Below are 21440 nucleotides of genomic sequence, written 5' to 3' on the forward strand. Positions count from 1 at the left end.
CCTTATCCAGCAAGTTTTGAAGAAATAAATAGCAAAAACTTTATAAAAAATATCTTTCAAGTTCTTACAATACTTTTTAAATGTTTTCTACAACTAAAACCGTTATAGTTACCTGCTCGTGAATATTCTAATTTGAAACCTTTTCCTTTTGGTGTTTTGTCTTTGCTAACCAATGATACAGTAACGGACCGTCCGGATGTATAGTAGTCGAAAGGTTTTTCGTCCTTCCCACAAAATAGGTGCCGTCCCTTAACATCAGTGTACATCTGAAATTTATAAATGCAAATTAAACACAAAATCCAGATATTCCCGTCGGGCACTTCAAAATCACACAAAGAAACGTAATATATTAAGTTTATATTATTTACGTTAAGTTTTAAATTAGATATACACACTATAAATGGCAACACTGCGCGCCGTCCACTTTCCACGAACCACCGTTGCCCCGCCGCCAATAATTATTTGTCTTTATAGAGTGGTTGTTTAAAGCAATAAGAGCGTAGATTTTTAATTTATTTTTGTAAATAACATGCCTGTTTATACAGCCGCAGAAAAGGTTTAAATAATAAAATGGTTTTATGGTGATAATTTTAGACAACAGTGTGTAGATTTATTTTCTGTGGTTTCTGTGTGTGTCCTGTTTGTTTCTATGGTTCTTCTTGTATCATTCTATCATCGTCGAATAGTTTCATTATGTGTTCTTGCCAAAATCTTAGTTTATCTTTGATGTCTACAATGAGTTTACCATTATCATCTTTGAGTATCCCATAGTGTGCTCGCTTTTTGGTATTTGTTAATTCTTTTATTTTTTTATGAATATTAAAGCTGTCGTATTTTCTGTCACTCTTTTATTTCTATGCATTGATCTGTTAACCACTTTTCCTTGGCCCTTTTTATCTCTACTTTATTCTACTTTGTAGTTCTTGATATTTTGGCTCATTTCTCCCTTTGACTTTTCTCCTCTCTTCCATTAATGCTAGAATTTCTGAAGCCATCCACTTCTGTTTTTTATTTGTCTTTTCAGGCTTTAAATTTTCTTCTGCAGCCTTTAGGAATGCCTTCTGAATCCACTTTTCATTGACATCTTCTGATGTTAAGATTTCTTCTCCTACTTCTGTTATATTTGAGTTGACTTGTTGGATCACTTTTTGATGTGTTTCTCTTTTTCTTAATTTTGTATAATCAAACGTTGGTTTATTTTTAGGTATCACAATCTTTTTGAGTTTCACGTGCATTCTAGCTATCAGCGGGTTATGGTCTGAGTTGACATCTGCTCCGGGGTATCCTTTTCAATTTAATTACCTTTTCTAATTATTTTTGAATCGCTCAGTACTGTTCGGGATATATAAGAAAAAAGAAACTTACCAGATTTGCATGTGTATTAGCGCCATTATACACGACACTTGAACCCAAACCTCTGTCAACGCCAAGATTTGGATCTTCGTAAATTTGAATATAATCTCCAATACAGTCCCTGGTTTCTTCGGTTACAACTATCTCATCGGTAATATCAAACTCGTCGAAGTGAAGGACGATTTTATCATATATAGATCCGGTGGATATGGCGTAGCTGCATTTAATGTAAGATGGATAATGGCCGTCATCAAATCCTGGCGACGTTAGAGTTTTCACTTCACTAGTGGCTAGTAATACGGACTCACCACAAATTGCTAAAATCATTAATATTTGTATAAATGTAAAAAATTATGCAGTATTATATATATATATATATATATATATATATATATATATATATATATATATGTATACCAATAAGGCAATTTTTAAACTACCGAATACATTATTCAGTATGTGGAACAAAGATAACACTTAAATGGTTGAATAGAAGTGAGGGGCAGCCACTATCTCGAAGCAGTAGGTATGACTTTTAAACAGTGTTGCTATATTTCTGTTACATCTTTCCTTCTAAAACTTTAGTCCGATCTTCTTCTTTAAGTGCCATCTCCGCGACGAAGGTTGGCAATCATCATGGCTATTCTGACCTTCGAGGCAGTTGCTCTGAACAATTGCCTTGAGCTGCAACCAAACCACTCTCTCAGGTTCTTCAACCAGGAAACGCGTCTTCTTCCTACGCTTCTCCTACCCTCTAGTTTTCCTTGAATTATGAGTCTCAAGATGTTGTATCTTTCGCCTCTCATCACATGTATGAGATATTGCAATTTCCCTTCTTTTATTGTATTTTCCATTTCCCTCTCTCTGCCTATTCTCCTTAACACTTCTGTAATCGTGACTCTATCTACCCATGGAATCCTTAACAATCTTCTAAATGTCCACATTTCAAACGCGTTAAGTCGATTTATTGTACTCCGGTTTAATGTCCATGATTCAGCTCCACAGTAGAGTATACTGTGTACATAGCATTTAATTAGCCTTATTCTGAGGGCCAATGTCAGATCTTTGCTGCATAAAATCTTTTTCATTTTCACGAAGTTGGCACGTGCTTTTTCAATTCTGACTCTTATTTCTGCAGTATAATCGTTATATACTTATAATGTTTTTAAGGTATGTGACACTAGACTGATCGTTCGATAATCACTACATTCTTTGGCATTTACTTTCTTTGGTAGACAAATAAATGTTGATGTCAGCATTTCATGTGGAATGATTCCTGTGGAATAGATTGTGTTCAGTAGTTGGACTAAAAGATCTATGTTTTTGACGTGACAACGTCTTAAATTAGGTTGTGGCTCGGAGTCATTTAAGAAAAAGTGTAACGCCCGCTCACGTCTGTTACAGTGAGTCGCCGAACGAAAGAGAGGCCCGCCGGACCGGCCAATGCCTTGCGTCTCTCTCCCACTCAAACATGATCGCTCCGCTGCGCGCGGCTCTAGAGAATTAGGCGCGTTGAATCGCTAAAGTTGAAAATCGTTGAAAGTATCGTCAGCTGTGTCTGTAGTGAAAATGTGGAGTGCTTAGATTCGTCATTTACAACAACTACAACAATAAAGGTAAATAATTGTACACTAATATTTCATTATCGTAAACTATGATTGATTGATTAATTGTTAGATTGACACAAAAGTTGAGAAACTGAGTTTATAGGTTATATCATACTATTGACAAATGTTGATAGTGTTAAGTAAATTATTAGTTTAAATCACTCTGCAATCAATCGTAATTCAGTCGATTGAGAAGAAACAGCGCGTATTGCTAGTCAAACATTTAAAATAACAAATTATAACTTCTAACCTGTCAAAACAGGGCGACCAAACAAACGAACTAAACCGACCAATCACCACGCGCGGAGTTAGAATTTAACTGTGTTTAGCAAGAATTTCAAATTCCAATTTTAGTAAATGTTTTAATTTTCAACTTTACCATTTACATTTACAAATTTTAATTAATTTCAAATTTATTTAGCAAAAATTTGAACCTTCGATCTGAATAAGTGTTTTGATTTTCAAATTGATTCTTTAAAATTAAAAATATTAAAATATATATAATCAGAAGTGAACGTCACATAACATTATCTGTACTTATTATTATTTAATATGTAGGCAAATACATGTGACCATACTTGGTAGACACAATTGGAAATAGTAATTTTTTATAACTGAAAAAAATAAATATATAAAATACTGGTAGCAAACAATAACTTCAATGATCGATATCTCCGCAACTAATTGATATATCGAAAAAATTTTCAAATAAATTTTGTAGAAAATAATAAGATCAATAATATAATATAAAATAAATAATATATAAAATAATATATAAAAATATAATATATAAAATATAAATAATATATAAAATACCTAATAAATCGGTAATGCAATTCTTATTTTCATTCAATTCCTTGTTCCTGTTGTGCAATTTAATAATATTCATATCAATAAATATTCTACCGGGAAAAAGACGTTGTCACGTAAAATCTTCGCCCGTAAAACCGACTTTACAGGCAACCGATTTTTTTTTCATTAACCAGTTTTAGCAATTCACTTGGTATTTCACCTGCACCAGCAGCTTTATTATTTTTCATGGACTTTACTGCATGCATAAGTTCTGACTGTTATTTCGGGTCCCTCGTCTTTACTCTGATTATCTTCATATATATTTTCCTGTCTCTGAGGAAGATAAAAAATAGCCGGAACAAATTGGAAATATGTTGCTCAGAATAGAGACCGATGAAAGGAGTTGGGAGAGGCCTATGTCCAAACATGGACGACAGAAGGCTAAGAAGAAGAAGAAGAAGATATTCTTTCCATCTTCCTAATTTTTGTCCTGTCTCCACTAAAATGTTTCCTTGTTTGTCCAATAGTATGCTTGAGATTTTTTGTTTTGCTACCCCAGCTAATTCTTTAACTTTCTTATGGAGATTGAAGTTATCATGTTTGTTTTGTAAGTCTTCTATTTCTTGGCATTTTCCAGCGAAATAGGTCTCTTCAGCTTCTCTTATTTTCCTTCTTATTTGATTATGCAGCTGTTGATACTGAGTTATGTTGATATTCTTTTGCCTTCTTCTGTCCTACATAATTTCCAAGATTTCTTCTGTCATCCAATCTCCTTTCTTGCATCTGGTTGTTGTGAGTTCTCTGCGACTTGGTTCGATAATTGCATTTTTAAAGAATTGCCACTGTTGTTCTACATCACCATCAATTGATTCCGGTGTGGATTCTAGGTTTGCATTAATTTCTTGTTTCAGTTTTTCTTTGACGTCTTCTGATTCTAATTTTTGCATGTTTAGTTTATCACTTTTGTAGCTTTTTTCTATATTTTTTAACTGAAGTTGGAATTTTGCTACAAGAGGATTGTGGTCCGACGCCACGTCTGTACCTGGGTACACTTTCACCGATTGTATTGCGTTTCGGTATCTGTGGTTTATTAAAATATAGTCAAATCGACCTTGTCAGCTGGCGATTTCCAAGTGTAAAGCGCCGTTTAGGCAGTTTGAAGAAAGTATTCATTACCGCAAGATTATGTTCTAGGCAGAATTCTATAAGGCGTTCTCCTCTCTCATTTCGAACACCGAGTCCATATACCTACAGTAGACTCACATCTTCCTTCTCCAACTTTGGCGTTAAAATCACCCATGACTACTGTTATATCTCTAGATGTTGTATTTTGTAGGGTTTTTTGAAGGTCATCGTAATATTTTTCAATTTCTTCCTCTGTTTTATCGGCGGTTGGCGCATAAATCTGAATAAGGTTTAGTTTCCCATGTGTTGTCATCATTTGTATTAGCATAATTCTTTCCGATATTGGTATAAAGCCTAAAACTGATTTTGCAACTTTTTTATTGACATTAATTGCTACTCCATACCGATGTTGGCTGTCGGTACTACTAGAGTAGAAAAGTCGACCAATGATTGTACGTAGTTCACCGGAGTCGAGCCATCTTGTGTCATTTATTCCCAATATGTCGATCTTAAGTCGCATCATTTCTTGTTCTATGTTCCTTAGTTTACCAGGCTCATACATGCTTCTAACATTCCATGTCGCTATTTTAAAAGTTGAATTTTGTATTTTTAGTACGCAGGGATTTCGTTGGTTAACGACCTGAGGAGCCCTGTCATCATTGTTATTTCTCCCTCTGCCCGAGAACCATGATTAGTACGGTGATGCTTGTCACTAACTGCCATGACGATTTCTAGGGGTACTCTATGAGTCTTTAATGCAATGGTTCCCCATTGCCCTCTGCATCCTTATGCCGTTGACCATTCCTTGGTTCATCCGCTTTCGAGATAGATTTCCCTATCTCAGGTCAAAAGAGTGCCCTTACATCTACCAGTTCCTCCGCCCAAAACCGTTGGCCAGTATTTGACTTGATTCTATATCAACCCTAAAATCGAGGGTTGGCCACTTACGCCATCCGCACCGTACCCAAGTTTTGCTTCTCCGCCGTGGCTGCCGTTGTGGACTTCATCCGTAACCCTGGACAAGAGACCCTAAACAGGTACTAGTTTCCCGGGTCAAGCAACCCCCGGAATCTGCGGAGGGCAGGGATTGATTCATTTTCCCTGATAGGACTATCTTCAAGAATTTAAAGAGTTCCTACTCGCTACCCTAGTCCGATACATAAGTATAAAATAATTTTAAATCCCCTACAGTTTATTGGTACAGTAGAATGGAAATTAATATTGTCCCAAAAAAGTCCTCTATCATCCTCTAGCATCCTATTCAGATCAGTAACTAACAAGATGGTGTTGAAAAACTTGGTAGCCGACATTAAGTGAACTTTCTATGAATAACATACCAAGCTGTAATAGAAAAAAAAATACTTACACATCACAGATGTTAGCGTAAGTTTGAAGGCATCTGTCTTTTGTCCATAAATCGCAATTCTGATATAACCAAAACTTCCTGATGTACGTATTGCCGGTCTATTATCAGCTTCATTAATATTCCCGCAAAGAGTTTCTATTTTTTCAGAGAATGGACTCGCGCCATCTCGAATCTACAAAATATAGTTAAATTATTACAATAATAGATAAATAAATGAAATGGGACAACTTTAGGTATTCTGCAATTACTGTCCATTTATTGATTTGTATTCTCTATTTTGATATTTTTTTATTGCTTTTATACACCTTCATTTTTAGTTGAAATTAATTATTGAATTTATAGATCAATTCCTAGATTTGTTTCTAGTTTCTGTTCAGCGTCTATTATTATTAATTCTACTAATCATTTATATTAAATAATATTTTACCTCCAGCATACTACAGCCACTACATCCCACTACTACATCCCGAGTTTTATTGTTTCCACAACCTGCAACATTGTTAAAATGATTTATTTTAATTTCAATTTGATGGTCCCTTGGCGCTACGATCCTCCAAACACAGTCCAAGTTAGCAAAGTTGGGTGACTCAATGACCTTGGAGTCTGTCAAATTAATATGACCGCCACATCCTTCGGCAGGACCTAAAAAAAATTTCATCGAGTTGAAAAGTGTTTACGGTTATGGATGTTCAAACGAAAACGCTAAGAGTGGCTCAAGTATGTTAAAGTATGACATGTTTCTTTTTTGGCGTATCATCTTTGGGTTATAAAATATATAATAAATATATAAAGTATTAAATAAAATAATCTTTATTGTGTATCTCAAAATATAAAACTTGTAATTTAAGTGATTCAGTGGAAAATACCTTAGCATTAACTACTCTTAGTATATTACGACGGAACAAAATTATTTATTAGTTATTTAAGCTAGTTTTAAATAAAATTATGATAAAAATACTTACCATGAGCAAACTTTACTTGAGCTATAAATCCTCCAAAAGACATGGGTAAAGTTTCTAACTTCACAATCATTTTTCCTGTCTCCGATGGAATGGGGAAAGTTTCATTTATACTACCGCACAACTGTGCCAAACGATGCGAGCGATCCATTTTTAAATCATTAAAGATTTCTACATTTTGTCCATAACACATGGTACTAGTGAACATTCCCAATTTTCTTATCCTTCAAAAAGTTTTCAATTTGAGTTAGCAAAATAGAACCAAGTAATTATATTGTAGTATATTTCATTACTACTAGATTTAAGTCAAAATTAAAATTAAATCTCAAGCCTTTAAATGTGACAGCAATATATGCCACTGTGTAGGAAATATGGAAGAAGTTTATGGATATCATGTCAAAAACTGCAAATGAAACGATTGGGATAAAAAAAAGAAAACAGAAAATAAATAACCAGAGATACGTTACAACTAATAAAAGAAGTAAAATTAAAGAAAAAGGTTAGATATATATGTATAATAGGTCCATAAATGTATAATACTTACATTAAAATAACAATTTGATTAGCTGGAGCAGTTATATTCCATATACATTTAATTTTTGGCTGATAATAGCGGTATGACCCAGCTTCTAATTGTTTTGTTGGTTTTTTTTCTATAATAGTTTCTTCCGTAATTGTTTCGCCGCAACCTAGCAAAACACATTATTTACTATCAACGTCAAAACAAACATTGGAAGATAACGATTAAAATAATTGTAATATACTTACTATCATCTCTGTATTCTATTTTAAACCCTCTCTTTGTAACCCACCTATCTGTCATAAATGTCAGAATAACTGTCCCTCTCATCCTAACCGACTCTGGCGAATTGTCACCACAATACGTGTTTCTTGTATAAATATATGATCCTGGGAATGTCTTACCAGCTATTGTAAGATTGTCAAATTTACAATCAGGTCTACCTACAACAAAGAAACAAAACAATTGTATAAAAATATAATAAAATAATTTTTTTGAACAATATCTCTACAGTAAGTTAGGCGTAAAGCAAATACGGACGTACAGTAAATACGGACGTACATTAAATATGGAAGTACAGTAAATACGGACGTACAATAAATACGGACGTACAGTAAATACGGACGTACAGTAAATATTGTTTATAGTGTAGACAATGTCCTAAAAAAATTGAAATAGCTCTATTACGACCATTTCGACAAACACACACCTTTAAAAATATAAGTTACTCAAAATTATAGTCCTTGGCTAACAGAAAACGTGAAATTTCTTATGCAACTAAGAAAGGTGGCAACAAACTAGGAAATAGTTCATCTCCCATATTTTAAAATGCTTAGAAATTGTACAACATTAACATGTAAGAATGAAAAAAGGTTCCTTTCAACAAAAGCTTCACGTAAAAAATATTTGTGACTGTGAACTGTGAAACTGTAAAACAACGCTCTTTAAAATAACTGATGATATTTTGAGAGAAAGATATGGTCAAAATTAGCGTTTCAGTTTTAAATGATTATTCAATATCCTTCATCATTCCCGTCGCACATTACAATTGCTTCATTGGAATTTTATAAGCCTAATGGAATTATACTTTTAACTTTACCCCCCACACTCAAGCGGAAAACTTCGACCTTTAGATAAAGCATTATTTAAGTCAATAAAACTCACTTTCATGAAGCCTGCAATGATTGGATGATAATTTATCCTGGCAAAACAATCACTATCTATGAAATAGGTGAATTCTTGGGTAAAGCATATCCACTTGCGTTTATTCCGAACAACATTATTAGTGGATTTAAGTCAACTGGAATTTGGCCATTGAATCGGCAGATTTTCTCTGAAAACTATTTTCTAGCATCTGCAGTAACTGATTGACCGTTTCCCGTACAGCAGATGACAAATGAAACAGCTTACCAATACAACAAGTCGTTACTGAAATGCCTGATATGGCACCACAGCTAGTCAATAACGAAACTACTGAGATAAAAACACAGCAATTAACTGAGATAAAGCCTGTGGCAACTGCATCATTTGATCTGCCTTCATGTTCGGCATTGATCTCAGAAGTTCTGTCAACTTCATCATGGTTGTCATTGCTAGTCTCTCCAGAACAAGTTCGCCCTTAATACTCGAGCAGAAGCTAGAAAAGAAGGAAGAGGAAAGAACCAGAAAACGTAAAAGTCAAATATTAACAAATACACCTATTTAAGACACACCAATTGCTGATCTCAAAGTAAGACATGCGAAGAACGCAACTAGAAACAGTCCCAAAAAATGTGGTAGAACAAAAATGTTTTTTTTTTACATAAAATGATTCAGGAACAGACATTAGCGTCAGAAGACGAAAAGTCGCATAATAAAGATGAAAATAACAGAAAGCGAAAAGAAGTTGTGAAAAGAAACGTTTTTCAATCAAAGACTCGTAAACTTCAAGACATGGAAGATTCTTCTAACTCAGAGAAATCGGAAGAATCTTTCCCTTGCACAGATTTCCACATATATAATATCCGTTTAGGTAGTTTCATTTTTCTACTTTACCTGGTTCTAAAACGAAGTCAAGGAATCTTAGATTAATTGCTTCAGATTTTGTTTCTATGGTATATTCACACTTTAGACTATTTTTGTACTGCATAGGGTAGCCAGGGCTGACGATATAGCGCGTTTTTGTATCTGCCAGGTATTTTCCTCCACATAACCATTCCCAGGAAGCCTAAAACAGATAGAAAATATGAGAATATAAATCGGAAATCGAATTTATCTATTTTATATTTATCCCCACTGGCATGGGGACTTCTAATTGTATCCTCCTCATGCCAATTCGTCTAGACAGAAATCCCTTCGTAAAAACAATTCCCTAATACTCCATACTAGAGTAAAATATAAAATAAAACAGACAGCGAACTCATGGCAAGCTCTCTCATGAAGCCAAGAGGCCGAAATATGAATATCAACGAATGGTGGTAAGCTATAAAGAAATCAAACCTAAACCGTCTATTTCATTTGTATAGATATAAAACAGTTTCAATGATTCAATAATATTTGATCTTACCTTAAATCCAGCTCCAGCTGTTTCCTCGTTGCTTCTGAACAAAATTTTCATTCTTTCTCCTTTGGATTGTAAAGATGTCGGAGTATCTCTGCCACATTTTCGTCCTAAAGAGGTCCAATGATCCAAATCCCAACTCCAGACCTAAGAAAATGAATAAAGAAAGTATTGAATAAACAAATTTAAATACTATACCTACTTCTACGTAGTCCTTTGTACAATTTGTACTTTCTTCTATAAAGAATCTCTCAATGAAATTCAATTTGATGTGATATCCAGGTTCCGACTCAATAATCCATAAGCATTCTGCTTTATGTGGATAGTCCCCAACGCCATAATTTGGCGTCCTGATTGTACGTTTTATATCATGGAATACGCCACCACAACCTGAAAGTATTTATATTCTATTAGTATACAACAGTTCAGCCCAGGCAACTCAATAATATTGGATAAAGAAAGGATGCATTAAATCAATAGTCCACAAAGAAACAGGAACGGGTAACAAAATAGACTAGCTAAGTCAACCAATAATCAAATATATTTCGAAAAGTCTTACAGAAGTACTGTATGAAACAAAGTACGACAAGTAAAGTGGAAATTAACTTCATTAACAATAGCTTTCTATGATAGGGCGTTATCGCTCGACTGTAGCAACACCCTGTATATCTTTTCTATATTAAAGAGATATAAAAAAAAATTTTGAAGGTAGCGGGTAAATACTATTTTACGTTCCGGGTAGAAGATAGATCTACTTCGGGGATGCGACCCGTCCACGTGAGCCATAATTATCTTCCAATCTCCTGAGGAAATTATGTCCTAGGCCCATTATCCCATCTAATTACCAAAGTTACCCTTCCCATATCCGACTTTGATGTCAGGCAGCGGCATCACCAGTAGCAAGATAGAGAGTAAGGGAAATTGCCTGGATCGGTCTATTTTTGGATACTAAATGTTTAAAATTAACCGAACGGTTACCGGTATAAGTAATCCCCACTTGTTGGTCAACAGCTACAGTTGGAAAAAGAACTAAATCCGAAGGCGGAAGAGCTAAATTAGTCACCGGCATTAAGATGTGGAAAGCCACGGATGACTACAACATTAAAGATCCGCACGGATATCCTTAGTTCATTATGGACCCACTAGTCGATAATTTACTTAATGATCATAGAGCTCGGAATCCAAGATCCGGCAGGGGAGGACAATTAGGTTAATCAGAACTCAGGTTAATCCATGTCAAACAAATTACTGCTGTTAAGGAAAGATTGTGTCACTGGACACATCCAAAAGCTATTTAATTATGACAGAGAAGAACTGTTATTAGAAACCACAGAGGAAACCGGACCACCAATATTACGGGAAGTAGTCATCTATGCCATCAAACACAAAAGAGGGCAAAGCTACTGGACCAGATGATGTGCCCATCGAATTATAAAAACTCATTGATGAAGATGGTATTGATGTAATGGTTGAACTCTTTAATCCAATATATTAGACTGCTACAATCCCCAGACAATGGCTGCAATCAAACTTTGTGGCAATACCCAAAAAGTCAAGTTCAACATCCTGCTCAGATCACAAAACAATAGTTTTAATGAGTCACACACTTAAAACATTTTTGAAAATAATACAAAGCAGAATTGTTAAAACTCTTGAATATGAAATTAGTGACACACAATTTGGCTTTAGAAATGGTATAAGCACAAGAGTTGCTTTGTTCGGCTTGAATGTGCTGGCCCAGAGATGCATGGATATTAATAAACAAAAAGAAAAATGTTTTAAATAAAATATTTCATATTTACCTGAACTCATGGCTTCATATTTCAACATAAATCCTGTCCCAGTAGAGGTTTGGTCATGTTTGTACTCAATCCATAGTTTGTTGCTCTGAGAAATCAATATCTCAGGTTTTGTGTTCTTGCAGAATTTTCCTATTCTAGGATGAGTAGGAAGGTCGCCATTATAAACTACTAAATAACTCTTTTCACAATCATCTCCAAGAGATAGCGACACAGTGGTTATATTTATAGTTTGGCCTGCGTCTACTGAAAGAAGCCAAGCACACTCATACGACTTGGTTGGCTTGTTTGGAAATCCAGGACTTGAGATAACTCCCGACTGGTCGTGAACCATGCCACCACAGTCGTAAGTACTATAAGTTGCTGTAAAGTTGAGTGTGAATTTCATTGAAACTGCCGCCTGAAAAAAGTAATAAATTGCATTCACCAAAAATGAATGATGTTAAAGTTAATAATAACCTCACAGGTTCTAATTGAAATCGTGTTATATATAGAATATGCCTCTCTACCGTCTCTATTATAATACTGGAAACTCGAAAATCTCCCACATCTTGTCGCATTAGATCTTGAAGTCGGTGTGTCTTCTCGTCACTTACAACTTCTCGTGAGCGAGTTAAAATTGATAAATAAATAGAGCCAGATACTGACCAATCAGCGTCATGAAACTTGAAATCGGCATTTTCATTAGCCAGGACTTGGAACTCCACGGTATATGTACAGATTCCATTTACCAAAGACTTTATGACCAGTGTTAGTGTTTTCGTGCTACTTACCCAGTATTTTAGTTCTTGAAATGATACCACTTACTTTTCTTTCTTGTCCGAATTTACTTACTGCGACAGTGGACTTTAACGCCACTTCCACGCCGATATATAATACTAATGGTATGCATCCTGACAATCAATACCTTTGAAGGAGGAATAAGTCGTATTGGATTTCAACATCCTCCACATTGATTTAAGGGTAAATATCCAAATTTCTTCCTACTTACCTTGACAATAGATATTTCTCTGATAGCTACGATGGTGGATTACTTCCACTTTATAGTTTTCTACAATATCCATTTTGTTCCTACTCATCTCCAATTACACAGTTGTAAGTGGCGAGCAAATATCTCATTGCAGGAGTGACTCTTGAAGCAAAAGTCATAAAGTCCTAACTTCAGGTTCATCTTTTTGTAAGAAAGAATTCTATTGATTTTGTGGTAAACGGATTTTCTTTTTATTCTTACTATTTTTCGTTTTGTTCTTGAAGGAAAAGTACTAGAGTCTTGAAAATTGGTGTCTCTTAGTGTTTTATTCAAGAATTTTATCGGTTCCTTCGATACTTCGTTGTATTGGTTTATTATAAATTAATTTAAACAAGTTGCAAGACACATTATTTACTTACCCATAATTTGGTAGCCAAAAACGGAGATCTTATAATAACGGGAGCAGTTGTTGAGGCACACAACTTGGACAAAACCGTTTTCTTATCAGCAGCAGTAATTTCGACGAGGACTGGAGAATACGAGCATGCACTTTCAGATTTTTCGTTACTGGTTTTTACTGTGAGGACTACAGTAAATGTTCTTTCTTTTGCTATATCCGTACGCTGATGGACCCACTGACAAGAGTAGACTTTGTTTGTTGTTTCTGGATTGGTTATTACCCCGTTTTCTCTGCTAAACACACCTTGGCATACTAAAGAAAATAATCATTTAATGGTAGTAATTATTGGGTATACCAAAACACAAAAATACTAACTTTTGCCCGGAATGTAACGAGTAGGTTTTAAATAAACAGTTTAACAAAAAATATTTCTTACACGTTGGAAGATCTGATGTAAAATTGGCTTTGAATCCCCTATGGTCTGACTTGTTGATAGACCAGAAAAGTATGAACATCACGTTTGAACTAGATTGAAATTTAGTTTCGTTGGAACCGGTAGTGATCAACGCTCGTCGTACTTTATAACTAGTATCGTCAAATAGTTCAAGACCCCTATCATAGATAAATTTTGAGGATCCTCCCAAATCGAGATCCATTAAATTGAATGTAATTCTCCTTCCCTCAGGTACTACGATCTCCCAATGGCAAACTCTGTTGAAATGGTTCATGGATGGATATCCGGGAGATTGTATTATTCCACTTTCGGTATTTAACTTTCCACCGCACTCTGGAATTAAAAACAAAGTTTAAACCAATAAGTATATATATATATATATATATATATATATATATATATATATATATATATATATATATATATATATATATATATATATATATATATAAATTGAAAGCTTAGATTAATATTATTAGAAAAATTAATATCCATCGAATTTGAGTCCACTGAGGTATTGACTTTCTCTTTGAAGTGTTCATCAGTGCTTTCGGGCCCTCAGTTCCATGAGCCTCTAGATCACTTCACTTGTACAGTCCTATAATACTAGTACCCATTCACTACACTACTTTTGTTTAGGAGATCAGTCCTGATAAAAAAGAGCAATCCAAAGATTTCCATGACCTTGTTTAACACAAACCCATCTATGCCAACCGCTACTTGGATGCCAACTCCCATAACCCACCTTAGTAAATTAATTTCAGTCATTAAATATTTAGTACATCAAATATTTCTTCTCGTCCATGATTACTGCGAAAAACATATCAATAGAAGGACCCGTAGGTATCAATCTCCCACATAATCCCAATCCAAAGAATCAGACCATCAACATACGAATACTTTTCTTCCTTATATCAAAGATGTCACTGAGAAAATCGACAAAAATCACAATCACGGATTTTATGAAATTACTTGTGTGGGCTGCTCACGATTTACATAGGCCAAAGTAATCGAAGAATCCAAAACAGGATACATGAACATTCCGTTTCCGTTCGCAATTTCAATTCGGTTTCAGCACTAGTCATGTGAGTCAGGTCAGTGAACCACGTCACCATTCACTGTTTAAATGGACTGTTCAACATTCCAAGCAATAATAGTGTAGTGAACAGTATACAAGTAAAATAATCTAGGAAACTTCAGAGAAGGAGTCGAAAGCTCGGTGCACTCAAATTCGATACGGTTCAATCCGGAAATTTTTTCTTTCGACTCCATATTTACTTAATCATTTTGACAGTTAAGTCAAATTAATTTATAATAATAATAATATTTTAATACTATACCAGTTTGACTAGAATTATATTTAAGGGAGAAGTGTCCAGTATTTCCACCCCACATCACAATTGTTACTGAATTGGATTCACTTTTGATTGGCTTAGGTACATTCTTTCCACAAAACCTGGCGATCTGTATTCCTAAAATAAACAAATACATATATTTTGGTAACTAAGCATTTAATAAAAGAGAAAATTTGCTAAATATCGATCGTTTTTATTTAAAGAAAATTAAAATTTAACCACACTGCTTTTTAATTTAAGTTATAATTTAATCTTTACGTTTGGACTTACTTAGTGGTAATACTTATTCCAGGTAAATATACTGATGATGGATTTTTTAGTCCGAAAACGTTCTGTTCTTTTATAAAGGATTTTTAAATAAAACTTCTGTGATTTATGGTATACAGCTAACTACACGAATTTTATTTTCCTTGAGGACTTCTAAATTTAGTAGGATCCATCGGAATAGACTGGGTGAAGTTCTCATCCCTTAAAAGACGCGTCACAATGGCTAGTAGGGCACGCCCTATTAATACATAGGATAATAGGACAGGTGTTGTGAATACAGGTATAACCAAATAAATACTCGCAGATCAATTCAGACTTTGACATAGCACTGCAGCCATCCCATGTAGTTTTTGTTAATTGAACGTGACATACATAAACACATAATACACATTTGCACAGCTACATCACAATGGTCAATTGGAAAAACTGGCTCATCCTACCATGAAAGTTTCGCTGCGACTACTGTCCTTCTCGCATCTCTTGGTGTAAGGGAAAATTGTTACCTAAGTAATGCCTTAGAAAGCTTGTAAACACGGACGGATTATAGCCTTGTCACATTTCGTCCTAATCCGTGGGACATGGACACGGAAAGAAAAGAAAAAAGATATAACCCAGAAATGAGCGAGTGTTCTAAGTCTAGATGTTACTTGATACAACAGCCCTGGGTGTAGTACAAAAGAACATATTCCAGAGAAGGAAGAAGGAGCTGTTAAGGCGCGGCGTTTTAGACCTTAACTGTAGTTATGGTTCATGTGGTGTATCAAACGAGACAAGCTGTAAGCGAGTTTCCAGCGCCAAAAACAACATATTGGATACGAGAATAAGCTATAGAGAGATTGTATTAAAGATATTTACTTACCATTTTTGCTTTGAATATCTTTTATTGGGAAACCCTCAAATACAGTGACATAATTGGCTGTAGATCGTTCACATGGTGTGTCCACTGTTTTAAAACTAATAAAAAGAAAATGATCCTCAGGTCCAACAATGTGCCAGGTGCAGTTATGCTTGTTCATTGTCGACGTACTCGTGTAACTTAATTCTCCCGTTTTGCCCCTTACGGTGCCTCCACATCGGGACATCGATATTTTAGCTTTAAATCCATTTTTAGGTTCATCTGTATCGGTGAAGAATTTTATAAACATCATGTTATCAGTAGTGTATACCGAACTGGGAGTATTTCGGCAGAACTTTCCTATGCTTGAAGAATACTCTGTTCCTCCGTCCCTAATTTCAACATATTCAACATCACAACTGAAAATAAAAAAACGTTAAGGATTTACTTTCTTCGAAGTTTTTACATTTCACAGAAGAATAAATGGCAGAAAAAAAGAACTTAGAGACTGGAATATAAAGTAGGAAAAACAGATCACAATGGAAAATCAAAAAAGACTACTGCTCGTTCTTTTATAGCGGAGAAAGCAAACAGAAAAAAGACGGTGTATAGACTTCGATGTATAAACCGAATTATTTTTTTATACAAAAATAAATAAAGGAATTCAGAGTATATAAAAAGATAGATCTAAAATCTAATTAATTAGATAAATAAAACAAATTAATATAACTACTGGAAATGTTTTTAGTGAACTCCAAAGCCAGACTCAAATTTTAGGGAGCAATACCAGAGGAATTTTAATTTAATACTAATTAATGCAGTGGCTCCAGTATTAGCAAGAAAAATAATAAGATTCATCATCGTGATCATTCTGGCTTTACAAACCTGCGTGGGTCCTAGCCTCCTCAAGAATTTCTCTCCAGTCGTCCCTATCCATCGCCTTTCTTGGCCGAGCACGTATTCCCATATTTTTCATGTCTTCATCGATGTTATCAAGGAACCTTGTTTTGGGTCTTCCTCTTTTTCTCTGACCAATGGGTCTATCAAGGAGCATTTTTCTAGCTGGGTCATTTTGTTCCATGCTCATTACATGCCCTATCCACCTCAGAGATCCTATCTTAATATGCTTTACGATATCAGGTTCCTGGTATATTCTATAAAGTTCAAAGTTGTATCGACTTCTTCACACTCCATTGTCATTCACTGCTCCATAGATTCGCCTTAGTACTTTTCTTTCGAAACATTCTAACATGTTTTCATTTTTTTTGTTAGAGTCCAAGTCTCTGAACCAGAGAGACAGGGAGAAATTTATGTGTCCATATTTCTTTTATAAGCTGCTGTAATCCCATTATGATATCGTGGCCACCTTGTTCAGCTCGAAGATTATCTATTCCCGGTGATTTGTTTCTGGCTAGTTTTTTAACTGCATCTTTAACATCAAGAATCGTTGTTGGTTCCTCTTCCCTCTCGTCTGCTCACCTTACCTCATCTCTTTCGTCTTCCAGGTTTTCTTCTTCTTCCTTTATATTAAGTGACTGATTAAAGTATTTTACCCATCTATTCAATACATCTTTCTTTGTTGTTAATAGGTAGCCGTTCCGACATTGTCTTGTGGTGGCCATGAACCATGAATTCATTTCTGTTGATGTTAACATTTGTATAGAATACTCTGAATTCTTTCTCTCTGTCGAGGTTTTCTTTATATTTAAGTTCCTTATTTAGGTGGTTTCGTTTTTTTTCTTTTATGTATCCTCTTTTCTTCTCTTCGCTTTGTCTGGTAATTCTCTACAGTTATTCTAGTTCGTCAAGTCAGCATCTTTCTGTAAGCTTCATTTTTTCTTTTGTTGAAAAACCAATGATTTTTACGGGCACAAATTTCTGTTCCTATTAAATAATAAGTTTAATATTATTAAAATCAAGACATCTAGCATTGGTAGAACACATAATCAAAGCACTTTCAAATATGATAAAAAGAATCACAAATTTGATCCCACTGAAGACAAGGAAAATATAAGAGGATTAGATAGAAGAAGAGATAAAAATAATGAATATAACAGATTGGAAGATAAAATGTAGAATATGACAAAATGAAATGAATAATAATAACGTAAGAAAATTGAACAGCTGTGATGAGAATGATGATGATGAAAATATATTATCGGAAACATATGTTAACATCTAAATAATTGTCGTGAGTAAAAATTAATACATTTTATGAATATATTTACTTGGGTCTGTAAGTTAAATCAAATCTATCTTCAAAATCGATCCTTAAAATTTCTCCTAATGGGGCTGTAATCCTCCAATTGCACTCTATATGAGGATTGGGAATATTAGGATAGTTGGGACTATTGATTTCTGTAAAGTTATCGTATGTACTTAATATGATGTTGCCACCACATTTAGCTGAAACTTCTTGGTATTTTAGTCTAAAACCCTGAAATAAGAAACTTTTATCACAGTCAAAATACAAATTTTATATTAAACAAAATGTTTTGAACAAAAAAAAGCCAAAAATTATATATGAAACATCTAGAGCAGCGTTTTCAAGCGGTGATTCGAGAATCGCCGTAATGGCGGAATTTGTCCTAAATATTGCGGCGAATTGAGTGAGACTTTTCTGGAATGGAAATGTGAAACAAAGTAAATAAATAAATATAAAAATATTCTGTAAATTTTAGGTGAATGGTTGATTGAAAACTGCTACTTTTTCTTCGATCCCTGATTTGGTGGTGAAATTGAGAGTTATAGTGAGGGTACCTACCTTCTCACCAAAATACAAGTAACGTTCGTTTAACGAACGGTTTTATAATAAATCAATTATATACTAATCATAATATACAACATAAAATTGTACCTCGATACCCATTGATCCTTTATATTTTATATACAGGTTATTTCCGGTAGATGTCAACTTTTCAGGTAGTGTATGTCCACAATATTTACCAACACCTAATAAGGGTGAGTCTGCAAATTTGCCATTTCTTATCTAAAAAAATAGAGATTTAAAAATTGTAACTAAAGTGTATGAAGTAATATTGTTACCATCAAGAAATTATCACAGCCTTTACTGGTATCATGATCAATATGCATTTCTTCAAATATTAATTCTATCATCTTCGTAGATCCGACTGTTATATTCCATTGGCACTACAAAAAATGAATTATTAACACTTTAAATATATCTGTCAGTGAAGATTTTCATCGGTGTTAACGAACCTATTGCGATGAAATGTCTTTTCGTCACAAAATAAAATATTTTACAAAAAATTTACGTTTCGACTTAACATTTCTTCCGCCCACATACAAAAATTCATTCTTTTTGAAAACTATTTTCATTTAATTCCTGGTTTTTTTTTCTTTGAAGACAAGGAAAAGAGGAGGTGTTTTGGAAGACGAGGAATGGATTAGAAGTACAAAACGACACATAGATCGCCTGAAAATTATAGGAAACTGGAAAATATACTGGAGAGTTTAATTGTGCTAACATTGCAAATTTGCTAACAAGCAAATTGAGCTTTAAAAACTGTTGGGTGTGGTAAATTATGTAAGAAAGTTTGTTTCGAAATTTAATGAGATTGCAAGCTCACTGTATCAGTTACTAAAAAAGAATGTTCTTTTCAGTGGCTTGGAGTTCACGGTCAAGCACTAGAAGTGATAAAACAGGAACTTGCTAAAAATATGTCTCTAAAGAATTTTGAATCTAGTAAAGATATTGTAATTCAAATAGATGCGTCCCAGTTTGGTTTGGGATGTTGTTTATTGCAAGATGGAAGACCTGTTGCTTATGCTTCTAGAGGTTTAACAGGTATTGAAGAAAATTATGCTATTATAAGGAAAGAGTTATTAGCTGTAGGGCTTGCATGTCAAAAATTCCACATTTATATTTATGGTCGTTCTGTAAAATCCATAACAGTTCACAAACCTAATGTAAGTATCATGAGTAGACTTAGGCAAATATGCAAATTGCATATTTTGCATATAATGCATAAAAAATGCAAAAATGTCCAATTTTGCATATTTTTATAAAAGTGAGCATAAAGTGCATATAATTTGAAAATTTGGTGTTAACTAAATATTTTTATATTCAAACTTACAGATAGCATGAAAATGCAAATATTTAATTTTGTTTTATAATCACTTGGTATTCAAATTCTTGATATAGTAACTAATAAAAGACAGCGGCTTATAGTTTTGTACGTTTTGTCCTGGAATTAAGGGTTTGTGTTTGCCAGTTTATGTCTCTAGGTAAAAATTTTTATTTTGACGGTCAGTTTCACTTGGTTTCACTTTTGTTGTAAAATTGGAGGCGTAAACAATGTGTATTTTTAATTGTGAATAATTATTGAGCTTTGAAAATGCCGAAAATAAGCAATGTTTCAACTTGGATAAAACCTTACAAACAGCTATCTATGGATATGGATAAAGTTTATTGCTCATGTTGTGGCAAAACTGTAAGTACATACGTATTATTTTTTATTTTATTTTAAAAATTTACACAGTGGTACAAACAAAGATTTTAAAATTGGAGATTATGTTTAAGAAAAGTACCGACACAACGCTAGTTCGCAATAAATCGATGTATTTTTTCTTTTTTCAAGCATTTTTAAACTCCTTGCGATAAAAAATAGGATACCTATTTAAAATTCAAATCATTCAATAGTCTACTGAAAGGTCGTTAACATCTTAACAACTAAAACTAACTCATAACATCGTTACATATATATACCAAAAGTATTATTCTAGAATAATCCAAAGTAGTCCCACCTCTAATTCGCCTACGTGACCGGTTGTTCTCTCTCGCACTCGATACATCGCGAAAGTTCTCGAAGCGTTTTCGAGATGCAACCGTTACATGGGCCATGCCGAAAGCATGTTCGTAACAATATATATTGGACTTAATTAGGTGCTTTTAATTTATGCTCACAGTATTTTTTCTTTAAATGTAAACAGAAAAGACCAAGAGCCTCTTGTAAATATTTGGGGGTTCTTCTTTCTTGTACATACATTTCTTGACATTTTCTAGATTACTACACCGATTTTTATTTGATGTCATTTAAATATTTTAATTGTTATGCAAAAACGGTTCATTTTTAGTT

General features: G+C 34.1%; 1 protein-coding gene across 1 annotated transcript in view; it reads right to left on the minus strand.

Annotated features, from left to right (window-relative positions):
• LOC140452397 (cubilin-like) overlaps positions 1-21440 on the minus strand; it is a 76283-nt gene that overhangs the window by 3749 nt on the left and 51094 nt on the right. The window contains exons 38-55 of the mRNA XM_072546621.1: positions 19387-19491; positions 19199-19330; positions 18570-18778; positions 16366-16760; positions 15225-15356; positions 13867-14217; positions 13450-13742; positions 12064-12460; positions 10464-10651; positions 10268-10408; positions 9757-9928; positions 7971-8165; positions 7747-7891; positions 7206-7426; positions 6671-6885; positions 6244-6415; positions 1366-1670; positions 113-266 (exon numbers count right to left, since the gene is read on the minus strand). Of these exons, the coding sequence (XP_072402722.1) occupies positions 113-266; positions 1366-1670; positions 6244-6415; positions 6671-6885; positions 7206-7426; positions 7747-7891; positions 7971-8165; positions 9757-9928; positions 10268-10408; positions 10464-10651; positions 12064-12460; positions 13450-13742; positions 13867-14217; positions 15225-15356; positions 16366-16760; positions 18570-18778; positions 19199-19330; positions 19387-19491 (3922 nt within the window). The remainder of the gene's footprint in view (positions 1-112; positions 267-1365; positions 1671-6243; positions 6416-6670; positions 6886-7205; positions 7427-7746; positions 7892-7970; positions 8166-9756; positions 9929-10267; positions 10409-10463; positions 10652-12063; positions 12461-13449; positions 13743-13866; positions 14218-15224; positions 15357-16365; positions 16761-18569; positions 18779-19198; positions 19331-19386; positions 19492-21440) is intronic.

This window comes from Diabrotica undecimpunctata, chromosome 10 (genome assembly GCF_040954645.1).
Source record: "Diabrotica undecimpunctata isolate CICGRU chromosome 10, icDiaUnde3, whole genome shotgun sequence".
In the NCBI taxonomy this organism is placed as follows: Eukaryota; Metazoa; Arthropoda; class Insecta; order Coleoptera; family Chrysomelidae; genus Diabrotica; species Diabrotica undecimpunctata.